Source organism: Strigops habroptila, chromosome 4, assembly GCF_004027225.2.
Source record: "Strigops habroptila isolate Jane chromosome 4, bStrHab1.2.pri, whole genome shotgun sequence".
Taxonomy (NCBI): domain Eukaryota; kingdom Metazoa; phylum Chordata; class Aves; order Psittaciformes; family Psittacidae; genus Strigops; species Strigops habroptila.
The window spans coordinates 81,212,740-81,235,105 of record NC_046358.1 but is presented as its reverse complement, the minus strand read 5'-3'; the positions used below and the strand labels follow the sequence as shown (position 1 = coordinate 81,235,105).

Below are 22,366 nucleotides of genomic sequence, written 5' to 3'. Positions count from 1 at the left end.
CTAATCAAGCTCAAGTGGAATCTGAAGAATTAGGAATGTCAGATATATCTTCTCCTCAAGTGTGGAGCTATTGTACTGCAGTTGCACCAGCAGTGAGCAGAATCAGGAAGCTGCAAGGAGGTCTCTGGGGGGTAGACATGGTGAAGACTTCTAGAAGGATGTGTTTTAGCTCTTTTATTGTCTGGTTGGTTTTGTTCTGTCTGTTCACCAAAGAAAAAATAACTGGTTGTGGGTAGATCTATGTGCTGTATCATCCAGCGTGATGAAGATCTTGAAGATAAATGTGCATGCAAGGAAGGATGCAAAAGTGGTGTGAAACAGAGGAGTTTGTTTTAATGGAGAGAATAGGAGCTGTTTTTCTTCTGTGAATACATCTAAAACTTCAGGAACTTTACCATCCCATTTCAGTAGTGCCTCCCCTGGCACCTTCCAGCATCGAAAGTGACCAAAGCTGATGATGCACTAAGCCAAGACGGTGTCAAAGCGCTTGTGACGCCAATCCGCTCTGTGTCTTAATCCCTGTTACAGCCTGTGGCAATGACACAGGGAAGTCATAACTGCTCGTGGCTGCTCTGACCCCTGTGCTTGATGCAGGCACTGAGCTCGTGTACTGTTTTTTAAGAGCAGAAGGAGAACAGTAATTGCTGAACTGCCACTGTTTGCATCTTTAGTGGGATTACATTGTCGCAGTTCCACTTCCTATGAACAGGTCTTACAGTTTGCTTCTGTTTCCTTATGATATTGTTTATGGATGCTCTTGATCGGGGTTTGGCTTTCACAGGCAGGTTTATTAGATCCACTTACCTCTGACTGCTTTGGCATGCTCTAAGACTCAGTTATCGTCCCAGCATTTGTTCTCAATGGTCATCATTCTTGATGTCAAAACTTCCGGACTGTGTAATCCAACTCTAGTTTTGGGAATGAGAGACTGAGGGGTTGGTTTCTTCTTTTTCTTTTGGGGGTGTGTGTATGGGAAGAACTTTTTATTCAACCTGTGCTTATTGCCAAGGCTGAAGGCTACTGTTTTATTGTCACAGTATGTCAAAGGACTTGGATATAGCAGCCTCCCAGTATCTGAAAGGGGGCCTATGAGGATACTGGGGAGGGACTCTTCAGCAGGGACTGTAGTGATAGGACAAGGGGTGATGGGTTTAAACTTAAACAGGGGAAGTTCAGGTTAGATATAAGGAAGAAGTTCTTTGCTGTGAGGGTGCTGAGGCGCTGGCACAGGGTGCCCAGAGAAGTGATAAATGCTCCATCCCTGGCAGTGTTCAAGGCCAGGTTGGACAGAGCCTTGGGTCCAGTGTGGGGTGTCCCTGCCCATGGCAGGGCGTTGGAACTAGAAGCATCTTAAGGTCCAAACCATTCTATGCTTCTATGATATGAGGTGCTTTATATGTGCAGCTTGGGAGATTGGGATGTTAAGGAGAACTTCAAAATGAGGTGACATTGATGTGCTGTGCCCTGGAGGGAGAGTGATTCTGAGGGCTGGTGAGATTGGGATTTTGAGCTGCCTGTCTGTGGTACTGAGGCACCAGCACCAACCACAGCAACAATACAACATTCTGGGTTCTTCTGTTCTGATTTGTGTCACCTGCTTTCTACTGGGACCACAATGTTAAGGTCATGTTATATCTCATGTTTATTATTAGATGCCTAGAGCCGATGCACTAATGGGTTTCCATAAAACTTTTGGTCTGAAATATTATTTGTCCTTCACTTTGAATAGTAAATTTTCAGAAACTTTAAAAGAAAAAAAAAACTTTGAGAGAGAGAAAGACTGCATTTGTGCAAAGTTCTGAAAGCTGCTTTTTGCAGCTAAACAGTTCAAAGAGCGCATCTCACTAATCAGAGGAATATTTCTGCGTCCCTGAGGTGGTCACAGTGTTTTAATTGGAACTCGGGCTTCTTTGAAGTCCTGTTTAATCCTCCCTGAGCTGGGGGAGAGGAGGTTTGAAGGCAGCACTGTAAATCTGAAATGTCTTTGGTTTATTTACATGTGTCTGGGGACGTGTGTAATTCGTTTTCCTGCAGCTAAGCTCACTTGCCAGCTTGCGGACAGCTGAGTGAGAAATGTGCTTCATTAAGTGGGGAGGCCTGAGACGGGCAATGGGGGTTAGAGATACTGAGCTCCTGTGCTGGTGGATTTGTTAAAACCAGTAACTGAGCAACAGGCTCTGAATGGGAAATGAACTCGGTGGGAAATGATGTGATAGCTAAATGAGAGGCTAGACTAAGCAAAAACCTAGGATTTAAACTCGTGTTTTAGGATTAACTTGTTAAGTATAGCACTCAAAAATAGTGTTGCATACTGATATTTGGCTGCTTTACAAGGTAAGAAACAAAAGATTTAGGGTACAGCTCTTGCAGCTGATGGCTTCAATCATCCTTTAAATCAATATGGCCTTAAATTTTTCTTACATTGGATTTGAATTACAGAGGTTTTTGGGTGTTCCTACTCAGATTGCTTAAGCTCTGTGCCTCAGATTTTAATCACAGAATGATTTGGGTTGGAAAGGCAAGGTCCTTTCCAACCTTTCCAACCAAGCAGGGACACCTCACACTGGACCATGTCACCCAAGGCTCTGTCCAACCTGGCCTTGAACACTGCCAGGGATGGAGCATTCACCACTTCTCTGGGCAGCCTGTTCCAGCGCCTCACCATCCTCACAGCAAAGAACTTCTTCCTTATATCCAACCTGAACTTCCCCTGTTTAGGTCTTGCTTTGGTCTGGTTTCTGGCAAAAACTAGTGTTACCCTGAATGTATTACATACTTGATGCATCCACCACGAAGGAAGCCTCAGTGGTAGCTGATACCTTTGTGCCATCTTAGTACAAGTAACTTGTAGGAATATGCAGCTTCTGACAAGACAAGCATTTCCCTGAGGCATTTTCTACTTTATTTGTTCCACTATTAATTTTCTTGCTAAACATAATCATTTATCAGCCGTGTGTGTTCTGTTCATCAGTAAGGTTTTTAACTTCCCTCATTTACTGAAACTGGGATAGTTTGCTCTGCTCCAGCCAGAGGTGAAACGTGGTCTGTGAAAAGCTTTGAAATCTGTGCTTGAGTTTGGATAGTTTTTAATTAAAGCAACAGGCTTAACTTCAATTTTCTGTCTGAAAGATACTGATATTCCAGCTGAACACAGAAGCAGTTCTTCCTAAACCTCTCATCATAAATTTACCTGTGACTGATGTTATTGGATGATATTAAAAACCCAGTTAAAATAACTTTTCCTGTACATTACAGTTGCAGGTTAAAGTGGGCATTCCTGCCGTGAGATTGAAGAGGTATGTGGTTGTAATCAGAAGTAAATAAGAATAATATATGGGATGTTAAATCTACTTTTATATAAAAGTAGCTGAAAATATGATTTAGACTCTTAGAAGGCCCTGTAGGCTGTCAGTAATAGTATTTCCTCTTGCTCAAGATTAGGGATTTTGTGTTACTGCTGGTTAATGTTTGCAGCTGATAAGAGCCTGGGAAAACAATGTGATCAATAAAGATGTTGAAACCAATACAGTAATTTAGGGACATTAATATTCTGCAGGTTTATCTCAGACAGGCTGCAAAAGAACAAGACTATCAATTTAGGGAGATCTGTAAAACAGCCAAAAATACATATCCTGTCAGTATCTCCTCTTGGTTACAGTGTTAGCTTCCTTTTTATCAGCTAGAAGCCCTACTTAACTGGAAAAATGATGTCTCTCTGTTAGTGATTTCCGTGTGGGTAGAAGTTATGCCAGAAGGGTATGTTGGATACATATGAGTTGGGGGTTGTTTTTTTAAGAACAGGGTATGGCAGAGTGTGCTTTGATTGTTTTGAATATGTCAAGCAGAAGTGAGAGGTTTAAAGGCAATACTTGTTCTATTTTATTCCTTTCTTTATGCTACAAATCATTGGCTTTTGTGCCTAAAACCCCAGTGAGTGGCAGCTGAGTGTAGAGCCAAGGATGTTTTGCTCCATACCAAGTGGTCAGCTGTAATGTGAAACAGCAGAGCAATTAAAGGCCATTCCTGTGGGTTAGCAGCAGTACAAATTGTGCTTGTATGGGGATGTATTTGTCATCAGTAAGAGCTCAAGATAGTTTACTCTGTTTCTCAAGTTAATTCTGTTTCCCTTGCTCCTTATGTACTTTCTCTGCGGTAGAACGTCTTTTTGCTGTTTAAAGCATGGGTTTGTTTTGACTCTTGATGGACTTCAGTCTTGACAGTACTAAAACAAGTCTTTGAGAGATAGCAAACAATCACTCATCAACACCAAAACCCAAAATGATGACATGATGGTGGATCTCTTGCACTGTAAGTAGGTTGACTTCTCACCAGCTTTTGAGAGCCAGACTGACAGTTCATGTGTCTCATCCTTGAGCCCCCTCATTGCTTTTTCCATGTGGCTGATGCTACCTGTCTTGTTGAGTGCAGCACTGTGAGCTCAATGAGAGCTTGAGGATATGTTTTAATGAGAAGACAGCAGAGCCACTTAACAGCCTCTTGTTGAAAGGGGGAAGCTGGTTCAGACCTCCTGTGACAGAAAATGAACTAAACAACCCCAGTGACTGCCACTTCAGCGGCCACAGGCAATTAGGTTTGCTCTGCTGCTCTCACTGAACTGCACCCAGAGACAAGAAGCCTGGAAGTCTACAGTGATGATTTGGGTGAGCCGAATCCCTTTGGTAAGGCAACACTCTGAGCTTGCTGTGTGACAAGCTCAGCCATGAGCTCTAACACATTTCCCATCAAACTATAGAAAATTGCTTTTGTTGCATGATGAACTCTGGAAGCTCTAAATTGCACATCATGTGATTCAGTTTGCAGTGACCTGGCTTCTGGGAGAAGATTAAAATAAGTAAATAAAGAAAGAAATCTGACTTTTTTAAATCTTCCATATCAGCAGGTTTGACACTACTATGTATACATTCCCTCTCCTTGGTCTATTAAAGCCTTTCAGTTGTAAAGTTACATTCAACTATGCATTGTATGTTCATGTGGAGTTCCAGTGGTTGGTTCTGTGCTTGCTGGTAGAGCAGTGGTAGGGATGAGAAAGGAGTTTGGCGTGTTGAAATGACAGCCAAATAATTAGTTTTTTTCAAAAGTAAGATTAATTTTCTCTTGCCGAGCTCTTAAATACATCTTTACAGTAGAAATGAAACTTGAAAGATTAGTTGTTGTGATGCCATATTGTTAAATTTGGGAGGAAAATGACTGACTTCATTTCAAACCCAAAAAGTCTATTGACTGAAGTCTAAGATAGTTTTCTTCCTGTTTTTTTTCCCTCCCTTCTTCAAATTCTGGCTTGATTGGATTAATTGCTAATTTTGCTTCAAGAGACATATCAATTGTCTTTAGAGTTGTCAAGACACTTGTTTGTAAGAAAGCGTTTTAAGTGTTTATAAGTTGTTCTGCTTCAAGTGCTTAATGGGGACATTCGCTTTGGTAGAGAGCAATTGGATTTGTTGATTCTATCTATACACAAACATGAGGTTTCTCTTCTAAATGAAGGGAACCTCAGGAGCTGAGATTGCTTATTGCTTTCAGTTTACACTTCAGGGTTCCTCCCTTCTCTTTGCACATAAAACATTAAGTGTGCAGTTTATTGAAGAAGCAGTCCAAGGTATGCCTTAAGTGTGCTTTTCTGACAGCACTTAGCACCTTCCTTTGCGTGAATAAAGGTGATTGCTCTTTAAAGCCTTTTAAAGTGTTATAAAATACTGAATATGTCCTAATTGCCTCAGAAATGTTGACAATCTATTTTTGTGAACAATGTGTGTAGCACATTCCTTGCCATATGGTTTAGTTAACGTAGTCAGCAATAGAAAGGGAGGATGTAGGCATGAAGACATTAACAAATAAGTGTAACTACTGGACTGGAGGTTGAAGGGGCTTTTTTTGCAAGAGAAATCCTGTTGTGAGGCTTGATTCTCAGAACTTCCAAGCCAGGACACTAGATTTTAGTGGCAATGTTTTCTTCTAGCCTGGCGAAGGGGAGCTAAAGTTTGCTCCCAGGGAGGAGATGTGTGTTTCGAGGAGATAGGGATGTGAAGCAAGTTGCATTTTCTGATACAAACTTTGAGTTAATATGACCAAATTAAACTGAAGAACTCCATGTTGCTGTATCTTGGGAAGTCTGTATGTGCTGTTGTGATTACTGCTGTTTGCTGTACTTTATTGAAGGACAGGTTGTCACTGGAACCGAGCTGCTTTTGGACTTGCTGGTGAAGTGTAAGAACTAAGTGAGGAGTCCTGTAAACCAGAGATAGAGGAGTTAAAGTAGAGCTCAAATACACAAAAAGGATGTTTGGGAGACTCACTTCAAAGGCACAGGAAGAGACTATTACAGACATCCCGCAGCCTTTCTAATCACACAGAAATATTTAAAACAACTAAAATGCCTTTCCACAAGTCTTCTGTTGTTGTCATGTTATAAGGCTGTGTTTGTTCTTCAGATGCTGTTGTTTTCCTGCCTAGGAACAAGATTTTCTATTTTTAAAGAAGAATTTAATGTCCTTCTTGGAGTGGAGAATTTAAAAATCTTGTGTTTCTTATACATCATACAAGTAAGGAACAAAATCCGGATTTTATGCTTTAAGGAAACTGCCTTTAAAAACCAAATCAAACTAAAACGCAACAAAAAACCTTGCCAAATGTGAAATAAAAGAGGTATTTTCTTGGAGTGAAGAGAAAGAAGTTGATGTGCCCTCCCTTCCTCTGCCTGATTCTGTTAACAGACCTGTTAGTAAAGATGTCTGTATCTGGTCTTTGTCAGTTAAATATACTTAAGTGTAAACCAGTTTATGGATCCAGCTAAAATGCTGTGCCAAAACTCCGGGAATGTTCAGTTTCAATTTAATAGGACTTAGTTGAGACAACCGAATCTGTATCACCGTATATTCATATTGAGTTAAAACTATAGAAAGAAGCGTTAATTCAACAGGCTTCCAAAAACTTAGTCTTATAAATGTGTTACTAGTTTGGTATTTTCAAGCAAATTTAACTTTTAAAAGAAGCACTGAAGAACTTAGTCCTCCAAAGTGTTGACCAAGTGCTTGGTTTTCTATGTAGTTTTGCTTTTATCTTGCACTTCCACAGTTAATGTCAGATATGTAGCTACAATCAAACCTCTTGCTTTGCTGTGAATTTTGAAGCAGTTGATAGAAGCAATAAGAAGTTGAGGTTCTAATAAATTATGAATTAAAAATATCCCAATTTTTTGCTTTAACGTCTTCATCTGTTTACTGAGTCTTGGTTTAATGTTACTTCAGCAGCTAATTCTCAGTGTTTAACTGTGATAGTTTATACTGAAATGATAATAGAACCTGAACCAAGACAGTTCAACAGAGCTTTCTGCAAATGCCTATGAAATGTCAGCTGTGTGCAGGAAAAAAACCAAGGCATAAAATGTCGTGTAAGTCATGTCCCTTGTTAAAAAGGAGTACCAGGAGGTGCCTGAAAGTCACCGAATGACTTGGATGGGCATCCCATTAAGTCAATTTTTCACTTCATTTGAACAGTTTTAGGCTTCTATCATTCTCAAATTGCTTCTTTTCAAATTATCTGCACTTCAAAGGAAGCCGAAGTGCTTTGGTTAACAGCAGTTTTGTCCCTCTCCTGCCTTGCTGTGCTGCTAAGCTATGCTGGGCTAATTTGCTCCTTGAGGGCAAAAGATCTTGTTTCCCAATTAGGCTTAAATTCTCCTGGTTTAGTTGGTTTTAAGTTTTTCTTCAGTGTTCCTGCTGAAGGAAATGTGGTCTCGGGATGGGATGGTGGACAGAGAAAGAACATTTGGCTCCTTGTGCCTTACCCAGGAACTGAAGTCGGGAATTTAATCTGCCCCTGCAGTTTGGGAGCCACATTGTCATTTGTTCTGCATGTTATCTTTATAATGACATAGCATGTAATTCAGTTTTAATAACATGCTGCTGTTGACTCATTACTGTGAAGTGTTTCATTTACAGGATTTTGCATGGCTTATGCAAACTTAAGTGTGGTTTTTTTCCATGGTTCTGTGGTCTCCAACGTTACATAGAATAATGGAATCATGCTGTAGTTTGGGTTGGAAGGGATGTTAAAGCTCATCTAGTTCCACGGGCAGGGACACCTTCCACTAGAGCAGGTTGCTCCAAGCCCCATCCAACCTGGCCTTGAACACTGCCAGGGATGGGGCATTGGGAAGGAAGCTGTCTGTGGGTTTGCAGGGCAAACACAGTGGACAAAGCAGCAGCTTTTCAGACAGAGGGTTCTGGGTGTGCTGATGTGAACATAGAGTTTCAAACTTCCCTCAAGTAGCTGCGGTGATTCAAGTCGTGATGGTGAGCTGTACTGTCATACAGATTCTCCTAAAGCAGACTGCTTGGCTTTTTCATACTGGCTTTGATAGCAAGTCTTCCACAGGGAATGGATAGAGCTTTAGCAAAAATGATATTCAGCTAGCCCATCAGACAGTGGCTGTCAAGGCCAGAACATGTTATGTGGTGTTGGGGTGCTGCCATTTCTCTCTTTATGCAGCATTGTTCTCAGAAACTTGTGGAACAGGAGTGTTTTACAGTGATGAGGGGTGCTTGGTGCTTGCAGTGCTTTGGAATTGATCAGTTCTCTTCAAACTGAAAGCTCCTCTGCTTTAATTTCGTCGTGCATGCAGTGTCATTCCTTTACTTGAACTGTGTTAAACTGGCTTTTGCCAAATTATCTGTGATCAGGGTAGGATGTAGACCTCATAAACAGGCTTTGAAACCTCTCAGTAAAGGTATTTAACAGCAGGGTACATGCGAGAGCTGGCTTTGATCACCTGGTATGGTTTAGTTTTATAGAAAGTGAGCTCTTCTTTAGAGGGGGTGAATACCCTTTGACTTTCTTTTCTATATCTGTGCTGCTCCACTTTTCTTAAAGAGAAAAGTTTCTAATGCCAATGAAACATCCTCCAGAACTAAGTATAAACCTGAAGCTGCCAATTGCTGGAACTGAGATTGGAAGCTGCTCATTGATTTGAATTGCTGAACAGATGAGGATGAGTGGTTTTCATTGGAAGTCTGTCAGTAGCTATCATTACTACAAATCTGTGGCTTTTAGAATCCCTTCTCATTTTCCTATTGGATTAATTTCAATTCTCTGTCTCAGTCCTAATACCTTATGGTGGGAATTTCTGAGAAAATGAGGAAAAAAATCAAGCCAAATATACTTTTATTCCCCATTTAAAAAAAAAAAAAAGTGCAATTATTACATTAACCAAACACTTAAGTTTCATATTTCAGGGACCAAACACTGGGGTTAGGGGCTGGCACTCAACATGGCCAGAGAGATGCCTGATACTAACTATCCTTGTGATAAATCTGCTATATTTGAGTGAATTATGAGAGGCTTGGAATGGCATTTTTCAGGGCCTCATTGACTTGGCATTAAATTTGACAGAGGTTGTCCATGCTGAAACTGGTGTGTCTGCTTACAGCTGCTTTTTGCCAAGCAGACTGAGCATACCCAGTCCATTTCTGTCTGGTGTTTGCTGGTTTTTAGCTTCTGATTACTCCAGTAGGTGAAGGAGGATGAAGTGGAAAGGTTAACATAGTTTTTTTTCTCATCGGCACTAATACAAAGTTGCCTTTATCCTTACCTTATGCCTAGATTTTTCTAGTTAGAAACTACTATGAAAGAGAACACCTATTTCCTTAATTCATGGAAAAAAATCTTGAGTCAGAGGTCTTCTTCCTGCAGATAGAACCCATGTTGAAATCAGATGGTAGTTTTATAGACTCCTCTTCGAGGTTTTTTGCTGTTATTTCTCTTCCCTGCAGACATTATGGAGCATGAGAAACCAACTGTCTTCCATTTTTCTGGCACATGTTATCATTTAATTCTCCATTTATGTACCACTAGAAAGGACTCGAGTCCTCCACCTTAGAAAACAAAGTTAGAGCAGTGTTAGATTCGAGCTCTTCAGAGCTGAGATTCCAAGAATCCAGTGTTGGTTTTGCCTTGCTCTTGGGTTATGTGGAGACGTGGCTTGTATCAGGCTGGGTTGAATTAGTTTTTCAGTGTTTGCTGTCATGCCCAGCCATCACTAAAAACATGGGGAACTGCTTACATTAAAAACCCCTTCAGGCTCTGCTTCAGGAGTTTGAAGTGTGCTATCTAGTGCTGCATCATGTTTGAAAGCCCAGGTGTTGGCGTAAAGCTGACTTGTCTCTGTTACCAGAATGTGAAGTTTAGATGCTTTAGTCAAGCCACCTCCATGTTGGTGTCTTGGTTTCTTCTCGTCATTCCCTTGGCCACCGGGTGTGATGTCTTTGAAGGATCCTGTTTCATCCTGTTCTGACAGATCTCTCTGCTACAGTTTGTGTCTCCATTGCCTGAGGGGAGACCACATCCATCTGTTCTATAATATATCAACTGTTAAAACTTACATGTAACATAAGTGGGTATTAGAGGCTTCAAAATCTTGTGCTGAGGAAGGCTACCAGTGTGTAATTCTGGGAGCAAAAACCAGGAACCTTTGAATTGGGATTTCCAGAATTGAATCCCAACTGTGTGCATCAGCTCAGTGTTTAACCGATTTTCACCTGGCTGGAAGTGACAGAGAGAAAAGGTGATGCCATTCTGTATGTGTGTGTTTGGCTGAAAAGTGGCATCATCACAGAAACGGCATCTTTAGTCCTAGATTTAGTCAGAATCCCAATGGTCAAGCTGGAGGCACATCTACCTGTTCAGTTTTTGGAGTGGTAGGAGCCTTGTTCCAGGGTTATATTTGAATAATGTAAATCTGACTGGGCTTAATTTCATCTGCCAGCAACAGTGAAGCCTTGACTTGCATCTTAGGGGACATGTCGGAATGAGTTTCTGCAGATTTCACTTCTGCAGAACTTGCTTGATCCCATTCCACTAGCTTTAAGCATTTGTCCCTGGATTTGATGGAAAAGTAAACCTGTTCCTGACAACTGCAGAACTGTTGCTAGCAGATCTGTAGCAATCTTTGATCTCTTTGACAAGAAAAGGTTATCAGAGTGGGATCTGAAATGCTACCTACAGCTAATGGATTATTACTAACTTATTTCCCCCCATGGCTCTGGAGTCATGGCTCGTATGAAGGACTGAACTCAGCACACTGATGACTGTCTAGGAACACTGCTTTGAGTCACCTGTGATGTAGCTCAACCTCTGCACTACCAGAGGGTGTTCAGCAGTAGCCAGAGTTGTTGAATTGTACAGTCTATATGTACATTTCCTCCTTTTCTTACCCTGCTGGTAATAATCCTGTGCTCATGCTCCACCGAGACTCTGTAGTTGAACAGCAATTAGAGTAACTCTGGGTGTGCTCACCCCTGTGTGTCTGTGCTGAGCACTAGGATGGGGAGGAGGAGGTGAACACCTCTTTGTGTGTTGAAAACAAGATGTATGTGTTCAAGTGATCAGCTGTCTGTTCATCTGCTAGGAATGTTTGTGCAGGCTGCTTCCTTTGCAGATTTGGTCTTGCTGTCTCTATGGCTTTAGAGTTGTTTCATGGATTGAAGTGCACAGTAGTGAGATGCTGAGACTTGGTGATTACAGCAATAGCTTTAAAACAGGCTTTTACTTAAGCTGAGCAGGATGCAACCCTGTGTTGTTCTAAGGGGCTGCAGCGACTTTGGCCTGATGAAATTGTCTTGTCTGCTTTTGGTGGAACCTTTTTGTGGTTATGTATGGAACACAAGTTTTTCAACCAGTGATTTGCTAAAAGCTTCTATTTTGTTTTTAATTATGTAGGACACCTGATGATCTCTCAAGGCAAATTGTGGCCCTGCAGCAAAGGGAGCTGGTGCTGAAAGAGCAGAACTCTACCATCACAAGCAGGTGAGTGATACCAGTAGTGGATGCCACTAGCAAGACACTGCTCTATTAAAGCATGTAGAAAGAAAACACGGATTGCAAACTGTGAGAGCTGCTCTTTAGGTTTCCTTGCTGTTCTATGGAGCCTTCTATGCTATCTTCTATTCTGTCTCATGTTGATGAAGAGTTTATTGCGTGCTTAAGTCCTTGCAGGAAGGAAAAGGTGAAGAACTGTGGGTGGACACAGTGAAGAGTTTATCCAGCTTTATTTTATGGGCTAAAGTGTTCCCCACAAGAGGAAGTGAGCTGCTTTCCCAGAGCACTTAATCTTGAAAGGGAATGTCAAAGCAAAATGTGCAAAGTAATCACCTGTGTATGGGTAAGGGACTAAGAGCTCTGAGGACTGTGATTTGATTACCTAAAGGACCAGTTTGTGTAGATGATGGTGGAAAAAATCTGTCTGCAGTTTTGGTGGCAGAGTACTGCTAGGCTTTGGGAGGAGCAGTCTGTATGTGGAGGGAGATCTGCGTTTGAAGCTAGAGGCTGTTTAAGCCTTTACCCTGGTGGGGAAATGAGTATCTGATAGGGGAAATGCCAGAGCTTAACTTTCCAGACTGCACTGGTTGCTCGTAGCCTTTCTTAACATGGTTCCGTAGTGCCAGAAAGTGCTTCTCATTCTTGGTGCATGTATTCTTGCTTCCCACACTGTTTTATTTCCTCACGTTAGGAACCCATCATCTGTTCCTGTTAATAACTCTCTCTTTTAAAAGGGCTCTTGGACTGTTTGCATTGCCAGGGTGTTCGCTGGCTAGTCTGAGCAACAGAAGTGTGGAGAATTTGGTGTAAATGTGTTGAATGTAAAGCAGTCAGCTACTAAGTAATCGAGCACTGGACAAGCACTCTTAGTTTGTCTTGGGCTGCATTTGCTCATGTGTCTCTTGAGGTCTGTGGTAGATTTTGGTTCAAGAGATGATTGTGATCTCGGCTCCACCTTACTAGTGATGGGCAGGATTCAGGCTGGGTCTTAAGAGCTTTGTGTGTGCTGCTGCTCTTAATGAAACTATTTAGTCAGTTGTGAAATTGTTTGAGCCAAGTGTAAATTCCTGTGAGTGCAGCCAGCCAAATTGTTCTGTGGTTTCTGCTAAGAAGTTTAAAAGGGTGAAAAATACCTCACCAGTGTAAAAAAGACATTTCATATATTAAAAATAAAGCAAGCAAACCCTCAAAGCCATAGCTGATGAAATGATCAAATGAAAGAATGATAGTTATGCTTGAGTTCCTGATTTATTTTTGGTTTTAGGCTGCTTCTCGCAGCCTGTCAGAGGAATGCTTTTTCTCAATGTATTAATGGCCAAAGGGAATCATCTGTTGCGAAAGCCGCCTTTTGCTAGTGCCTGTTCGTGCTGGATGTAATTGTGCCAATTTAGTTGAAAAATAAAAACATGATTAAGATTACTTTTTGATTTGAAGTGAAATGGGCTGTAAAGTTGCTTCAGTTAAAATTCTCACATTTTCTTGATGCAATGCTGTGTGTAATTTCTGAAACTGATAATTTCAGCTCTCTCGTGTCACATACCTTATTCTGTCTGAAAATGGAGGCAAGAAGATATATTTTTAAAACCCTTTCATTAGAGATGATTTGAAAGTTCCCAAGAGAAGGTGTTTGGGAATAAAACCTTGTTGAGGAAGCAAATCTAATTTTCTCTTTTCCCTGACTCTTTCCCAGATTTAGCTGATGGTCTTCTCTTTTATTTGATTCATAATTGTGGTCAGAATGGTCTGCCTATTACAGTAACTTAATATGTGAGCATGACTCCCTCTAGCGATGGAGCCCAGCACTTATTCAGCTTTCTATTGGTTTTTTTCCAACCGCAAGTTCTTTTGCCCTGAGTTGAAATGTGTCAAGTCTTCAGTACTGATACCACTATGTTTGCTTTATGAAGTCGGTGGTTATGTGTGTATAGAGCAATGTGCAGTACAAAGAAGATTTTTTTTGCCTACCCTACAAAGCTTTGATTTAATTTTCTCCATTAATTTTAATGATTTGGTAGATGCTTAAGAAAACACCATCAGAAGCTGGCATCTGAATTTAGTTTTATAGCAGTGGAGAATCACAGGCAGTCCTGGCTTATCTGTGCAAAATTCAGTGTAGCAGAAGAGGTTTGAGTGTGGTGTTCAACAGTCCCTAAATGGCTTGTATTGAGTCTTTGTACACTGCATGTGTGTTTGGTTGTTACTGAGCTCTTAAACACAGGCAGAAGGATGCCTGGAAGGGGTTTTTGTAAACTGATTATTCTTTCTTTCAGCCCTTTCACTGCAGTCTTCTAGGTTTTTATTCTCACTGATGGTGCCTTTCCCACATTGCTTCGAGAGTGTGATAGACACTTGGCAGCTCCTATTTGTCTTGCAATGTGACAAATAGTCACCAGTTTCTTTTTGGCAAAAGGAGATGCTTGGTAGTGAAGCAGGAGCTAATTGCTATCGTAGCAGTCTATGAGCAGGACTTCACTTCAGAAAACAAACCAGGCGTGGACAAGGTATCACAAGGGAACAATTTGCTTTGTAAGGTCTCTTCTGTTTCTGAAAAAACTCCTGGAGACAGCTTTAGCTCAGCTGCTTCTCAGTGTCCTTTAGCTGATCTAGAATGGAGAGTTATGCTGTTAGGGTTTAACCCCAGCTGGCAACTCAGCCCTACGCAGCCACTTGCTCACTGCCTTCCGAGGGATGGGGAGAGAATGGGAAGGGTGAAAGTGAGAACTTGAGGGTTGAGATACAGACAGTTCAATAAGTAAAGCAAAAGCTGCACACAGATGCAAAACAAAACAAGGAATTCATTCACCACTTCCCATGGTCAGGCAGGTGTTCAGCCATCTCCAGCATTGCAGGGCTCCATCGCAGGTAACAGCCACTTGGGAAGACAAATACCATCACTCCGAATGTCCCCCCTTCTTCTTTCTTCCTCCAGCTCTATATGCTGAGCATGATGCCATATGGATGGAATATCCCTTGGGTCATTTGGGGTCAACTGTCCTGGCTGTGTCCCCTCCCAACTCCTTGTGCACTAACAGCCCACTCACTGCTGGGGTGAGGAGCAGAAAAGTCCTTGGCTCTGTGCAAGCACTGCTCAGCAGTCACTGAAACATCCTGGTTTCCAGCACAAATCCAAAACACAGCCCCATACCAGCTACTGTGAAGAAAATTAACTCTACCCCAGCCAAACCCAGCACATATGGTATACAAACACACTGGTAACAACATTTTCCAAATGGCATATGGCTTCGCTAAACAGGCTAAATTTATTTTGTCTCATTTTTCCATTCTCGAACTGCTCTCCATTTATTACTGTTTATTTTTTAGAGCCAGTGTTTCTGTTATTAAAAAGGCAATGGAGGTCATCACACCACAAAAAGGCTCCACTGCTACAAATGAGCCCCTGCATTGATATTCCATTCCCCCTGCCTCTGGCTTGGGGGATCTGAAGGGCAATCTGTGTTTTGTGTAACCCCTGCAATTGCTGGTGTCTCCAGGCCTCCTAGAGATCAAATGGTAATGCATATCGTATTTGCTGTACGGCTCAGATGGGATGCTTTTAGACACAGAAGCACAGGACTGAATTTCCTGAACAGTGGGTTTAAATCAATTTCTTTTAGCAGTGATTGTTTACATGTTGGAGTTGTGTAGGCTCCCTTGGAGCTTGCTATTTCTGCTAGGGAGGAAAACCTTCCCGTGGTGCTAGAATGGGGAAGAGGAGAGACTCACTCTTATACTGAACACATAAGTAGCAACTCACTTCTCCTCTTTGCAACTTCAGGATTGCTGAATAATGTAGCTGAAAGTGCCATTAATAGTGTGAGATGGAATCTCACTGCTGTTTTGGAGTGTGTTGCTACAAGTTGTGTAAATAGAGTAAATTATACTTGCAGCAGTAACAGCAGGAATTATCGCGGAGCGCTGCAACTGCAGAACAAAGATAACAACCCAAAGGTTTAAAAGCTCAAAAGAAGGTTGCTTAGGGCCTCCTAGATAACCTCCTGTACCTGCTCTGCTCTTCCGGACAAGGTAATGAAAGAAAGGTGTTTAATTAGTGGCTTAGTTGAACCATGCAGCCATCATTAGTGTAAGCACGTTTTTCCCCCAGAGTGCGAATGCTATAGGTGTGATAGCTGAATTCTACTTTTTCAGGAGGAGTTGATAGTTGTAGCTTGTAATATATGTTAGATATGAGGAAGAAGTTCTTTACTGTGAGGGTGCTGAGGCACTGGAACAGGTTGCCCAGAGAAGTGATAAATGCTCCATCCCTGGCAGTGTTCAAGGCCAGGTTGGACAGAGCCTGGGGTGATGTCGTGGTTTAAGCCCCAGGACAGGTGACATGGTCTAGTGTGAGGTGTCCCTGCCCATGGCAGGGGGTTGGAACTAGATGATCTTAAGGTCCTTTCCAACCCAAACCATTCTATGATTCTATGAGTATGGAAAGTTGGCCAAGCAGTTTATAAGCTTTTGTCTTATGGAAAAATGATGTAGTAGTTGCCCTATCTTTTAAGAAAGAAAAGAGACATATTTATTTTTCCAGAATCCTTTCTGCATATTTGGAGTCTCTGGAGAGATTTCCTACAACAACCCTGGCAAAGCATTCTAGAATTTGAAATGTAAGGGAAAACTTCCCCTCTGGTCAGTGTTGTCCTCTGAGATGGCTGAGCAGGAAGGAATGGTGCTGCTTACAGTGTGATCTTTGCTTCAGGTCTGAAAGACAGGCTATGAAAATAGACTGCTTTGATTACTTGCAGTCCCTCCCGAAGTGATCATTTCTTTTCTTCTTTTGCTCTTGTTGTCTTAAGTGTACTATTGACTTTGGACCATTGAGGTGTCTTCTAGGAAGTCAAATAAAAGGAAACACTTAAGTTTTTACTGAGCAGGATGAAGACACAAAGAAAAACGGAAGAGCAATAAATCTTTGGTTCTGGTGTTGGAATCCTGGAGCTGATGGCTTATTCCCATCACCTAGTGTCAGAAACCCAGCCATGTGTTTTGACATATAGCTTCATATGCGAAAAGGGAGACACAGAATATGTTTGAGTATATATTTTCCTTCTCCAAGTGCTTACAGAGCTCTGTTAAGAGTCATGGTTGTTTACCACCTTTATTCATATAAATCACATAAAACTGATTTTTCCTAAAGAACCTGCTGTGTGTGGTGTTGCTTAAAAATGAAATCAACTAAAGCATTGCAGGCTGGGAAATGTCGATTGCAAACTGAACACAAAATGCTTTTGAGTTGGGCAGCAGGGATTTGATTTAATAAAAACCCCAAGGAATGAGTGATGATAAGCTCAGAACCCTCCATCCCCATAAGTGCCGTTAGCTCAGAAGGGTTGTAAACCTTTCGCCCATCTTCTCTTTTCCTTGGATGTCCCAAAGAGTGTCAGTCACAGATATAAATAGACCCTGTCAGACTTGCCTGTATCTTCTGGAAAGTTGGACAGAAGTTTAATTACAGTGAAGTGTCTTTTATCTGGCAGAGAGAAGTGCTACCTTTTTAATGGGCTTTATGAGTTAGTTTGTGATCAAAAGCAGCACTTAATGTCTAATATAGGACAAGGGAGGGACTTTCTTTTTTCTTCTCTTGTTCATCTCTGTGGCACATTGCACCTTGATTTCTGTTGGAGGTGTGTGTGTACCTAATACCAGACAAATGTTTATTCACAGCGCTTCAGGGCGATATTAACTGCTGACAGGTTCTGCATTCATTTATAGAGTAATATTGTGAAGAAATGACTAGGAGGTATTGCTTTTTCTCTCCTCCAGAATAAATCTTTCATGCATTTTTATACCAGGAGTAGTTGGTAGGGTCCCATCAAGAGACCAATCTACTACAAATAGACATATTCAAATAGTAAGCTTCCAGAGCAACATCTGGTTGTTTGTGACTCTAATTGGGTAGATACAAAGCTGTTCTGGTTCTTTTTTCTATCATATACTTAGCCCTTAGCAGAAAATAGGAAGGCAAAAATAATTTAGTCAAGACATTGACTTATGCTTCCAATTCTAAAAACATGGGATTTTGCCCAGACCTTTACTTTTCATGATTGTGCCATTTTTAGTCTGATTTCCTGAGGAAGTGAGGCTTATTACAGTGCTTTGTGTGTGTATGTAGATGAGATTGCCTGTGCCTACCCCACACTGTTGAACTTGCTGGTTGTGTTCTGTCAAGTTTAGCAGATGGGAGAGGTCTCAAAAATAACAAATTCCAGCAAGTTTAAGGAAAACAGGTCTCCATCTCCAGGAGAGACATCCTGTTGCTGCAGCCAGAGGCCATGCCCTGTTAGGCACTGGAGCTCTGCAAGCAAAAAAACCCTCTTAAATGTCACACTGTCAGGAAATTGCAGCTCACGCCTCCTTGGCCACTGCTCATTCAGCCTTGAGACTGGCAGTGAGGGAGCACTGCTCTGATACTGCTGTAGTTTCTGCTATACCATGTTTCTAAAGGCCTTGTAATATTTGATAGTACTGTGGTAATGTTGTTGGTATAGTTTTTGTGCTGTTGGTATGAGAAACGGAAGTCTGCTTGAGTCAATACTTTGCTTTGGAGAGAGAAATGCATAGGAAACCAGGTTCTGGAGCTCATGAAACTAGTCTTTTTCTGTTAAAAAGAAAATATATAGAGAAAGCCTAAAGAAAAGCCTTCAGGGGACAGACGTAGCTGTAATTGTACCATCTTTTCAGCCTGGAGCTCTGTAAAAACGGTGTAGTGCAAAACCAGGAAAAATAATGATGTTTGGTTTGTTACCTTCTATTTAACTGTGCTTCTTGGGGAACATTCAAGGCTAATCTGTGCAATGCCTCTGTGCTCTAATCACTTCTAATGATGAAGAAATTGTAGAAGCTATTTAACTCTGTTCTTAATACTATTTTCTTTGCTCCGTGATTGTGATTGACATTTGGTGTTCCTACTCCCATCCCTGATGGCTGTGCATGTTTTTATAACAAGAATGAATGGTAACTTTCATTTGTTAGCGTCCTCTGGAGACACTGATTCAGCATTCCCTTGGGTTGTCCAGGTAGCAGAGTGTGTTATTGGCCGGAAAACTGTGTAAGGATGATCAGTGAATTTGATAGGAAGCATAGGCTGTTCCTGCTGGTGTATCGTGCAGCAGACATGGTGTTTCAGCACGGAGCTGCACTGTCACAGTTAGGGAAGGAGCAGTCTAACATTTCATCTATGACTCACATCTGCGCTATAAATCTTTCACTTGTGTGAGACTAAAATTCCTGAAAATCCTAGGTGAAATAGATGTATGTTAATACCAGGCCAGAGTTCTTGGAAACTAGAATGAGCATTTAGAATTACTGAAGTAATTTGAAGTCAAAACTCATCTATTTTCATTATCCTTTTTTAGCAGAGAGATGCTATGATCAAATTAATGATCTACGTGAGGCTGATGGGCCAAAGGAAGTGTCCCACATCCATGTTATATTTGTGTTGTGAATACGGATGTACAGTCTCAGCTATGCAGGAGGCAACAGCACAAAAATATTCTACTTTGAAACCAGTAGTATTATTTAAAATCTTGAATTCAGCCTGTTGCCAAGCTTTGCATAGGGCTTTCGGATTTCCAGTGCTTAGGCATTTGTCTTGTTGCCTCTGCAATGGGGCAACAAGCCTTGAAAGATTGTACATGAGTTGGAAAAAAAGGGGGCTCCTCAGTTTGGTGATATCTTTAGAATCAGTCTGGAAGTGATAAGGATGGTCCCATGGTTAAGGTAGAAGAGTGTGGCCTGAGAAGTCTGGAGTTAGTTTCTGGAGAAGCTTTGTGTTTGCTCGGGTTCAGCTGAGTCACTTCATGCAGTGACCCGAGTTTCTCATGTTCTTATCCAGAAGACCACAGGAATGAAAATAAACATCTCTAGATATCCTGTCTGCTCTGCGCCTAATGATTTTTAAGGCAAATAAAAACCCATTAATTCCTTTCTATCTGTACCGATTAAGATTTTTTTAGTTCCCTCCTCCCCCAAAAGCAATTGTACACCTTTTTTCCCATATAGTATCTGAAAATGATAGTACCGACCATAGCTCTTAAACTGTCCCTTTGAAATGTTGTGTAAGTTGTCAGCAGTCAAACAAGGTTGTGTATAATGTTGTCTCTGAATCTGTAATGCTGGAACTGCAGTACAGCTTTCCTGAGCAGGCATGAGGAGCCAGAGGAAGACAGTACCAGAACCCCCTCATTTACTGAATACCTGCTGCAGTTGCCATAATAACAGCAGTATCAAACACTCTGGATTTCTTTAAAGTACTCATGGTACTGTCTATATTGTTCATTTCAATCAGATTGGTGGTTTCCCAGTGCTGTGGGGCTGTGGGGACAGCCAGAATACACTGAGACACTTTGCCAACGAAAACATGAATTCTGTAGGATCTGGAAACTGCTGTGAAGTGGTGTCAGTTCAAACACTGCACAGAGTATGGTCCTGTCTAAAAGATAGATTGTCTTGGTGGGGATGTCTCCATCAGTTGATCATATCTGCATGTAAACTGTGCTCAGCTCTCGAGCTAACTCCTTGTTTAACAGTTTCTTATCTGGATCACATCAACCTCAACTGCGTGACCTCTTCAGCCTGCAATTACTGGTATTTTCTGTATGTATTTTCATTTCAACATTCTCTGTGTCTGGATGCACGTGTGAATGTATAGACCACGGTGCAATATAGTAAATGGAGGAAATACCGTATGTATATAACTGTTGTTGGGGGAGGGCATTTGTAGCTATAAATAGCTTCCTAATGTCAGTGTTTTATCATCTGTACAAAAGACATATGGCTTGAAAAGTTGAATCAAAAAGTAAGCTGCCTTGTCTTTTTTAGCTGTGGAAGGCAGAAAAAAACTTGTCATAAATTATAGTCAACCCCCCCCACTAAAAAGCAGCTTTCTTCTGCTGCTCTGAAAGTTAAATGACTAATGTGCATAATTTATTTGAGCATCTGTGCTAAAAACTTGCATACCAAGTTTTAGTTCAATGTGATCAACAATGGCGAAAATTAGGATTTATCATGGAAATGCTGACGGATGTGAACATCTGTAGGCTAAACCGGTGCCTGACAAACCTTCTTATTGTGCAATGCTAATGGTGAAACACATTTTTTTCCTGCTGTAATTGCCTTCCCCCCCCCCCCCCCGTCTGCTTAATTTTCTCCTTTTCAAACTCGGTGGGTTTAGCTGCACTTCATATTCGGATTCCTGCTTTTTCTGGAGTCTGCAGAAAACCTCCGAAGTTGTGCTCATGATATTCGTAAGCATAAGATAACCCTGAGTGATCTGGGTGAGTGCTGGGAGGAGGATGATGATGAGCATCCTGAGCTGTAGCTGGTGCTTTGCAGTAGCGTGCTCCTAACAGAAGATGGTGCCGGCAGCCTTGGCAGCTCCTCTGTCCTCCCTCCCCTCCTCCTCCACCTTCTCCGTCTCGCACAGCCACGGTGCTGTCACCAGGCTTATAAATTCTGGAGCCAATTAGCTAAAAACTCTTACAAGTGAAAGGAAAGAAACGAAAAGCTGCAGAACATCTTCATGTGAATATGCTTGTCTCAGAGACTCTTCTGTGGAGAGCTCAGATGTAGCCTTTAGCTATAGCTCTGGTGCAGCTTTGGGTGAAGCATCTGACACTTTTGAGTAGGTTTGGAGGACTCAAGCATGGGGAAACAAGGCAAGACCTTGAGGGCGTGTTTGTGCCTTGACAGTGTTTCCTCCTTTCTCCATCCTTGCCATAAGATTTCTCGTTGAAGGAAATGTATTGATTTTATTCTGTTCTTTTCAAATTCCAAAGTCACACTGATGCTTGGTTCTTGCATGGGCATCACAGAGCAGAAACGTGTTTACAGGCAGTTCCTCTCTCTGTCTCTCAAGGCAGCAGTCATGTTTGCCAGCAGGAGTGGTGCAGCCATGCTCTGTTGCTAAGAAATTGACAGTTTCTCAGTGCAGTCCTTTTGTAGGAACGTAGCACTCCACAGGGAAGGAGATGGGGCAGTGCTGGAGGTGGGTTCAGGAGGGGTTGTTGGCAACTGGTCCAGTTAGTTTGTTGCTGGTGACTTTAGTTTTTCTTTAGCCATATGAGGAGAAGCTGCAGTAGGGGCTGACATTCAGAGGGCCCTCTGGGGCTGGAGGCTTGGTCAGAAGGCTTAGGCATTGTACTCTGTTAGAGTTCAGAGCAGTGTTCTAGCAACATGCAATTTCCTTTCTGTTATATTTCATCTATGGGCTGTTTTTACATATTTTCAATATTCAAAACAGTGTTCCCATATTTGTCAGTTTTAAAACACATTCTCAGTGGGAAGAGATGGAAATTGGTAAAATAACCCACAAAACCAATCCCAATAAACCCCCACAACAAAATCTCCCAGTTTTCCTGTTATTCAAGCAACAAAAATCAAATTGTTCTGAGTGGAATAACTCCTGAAGAGGCATTCTGCTCCTCAGCCAGAAAAAGCTTTTGCAATATTCATGGAAATAAACTAAAATGTGTCCCTTTCTGGCTGTACAAATAAGGGATTATCAGATCCAGCCCATGGCAGTTGCAGCACA

The 22,366-nt window shown here is 41.6% G+C and overlaps 1 protein-coding gene across 5 annotated transcripts in view; it reads left to right on the top strand.

Annotated features, from left to right (window-relative positions):
• MAD1L1 (mitotic arrest deficient 1 like 1) overlaps nt 1–22,366 on the top strand; it is a 366,422-nt gene that overhangs the window by 24,718 nt on the left and 319,338 nt on the right. For 4 of the 5 annotated variants that reach the window (XM_030484958.1, XM_030484963.1, XM_030484960.1 and 1 more), the window contains one exon: nt 11,734–11,820. The exons of the other annotated variant lie outside the window; for it this stretch is intronic. In XM_030484958.1, the coding sequence (XP_030340818.1) occupies nt 11,734–11,820 (87 nt within the window). The remainder of the gene's footprint in view (nt 1–11,733; nt 11,821–22,366) is intronic. 5 annotated transcript variants of the gene reach the window in all.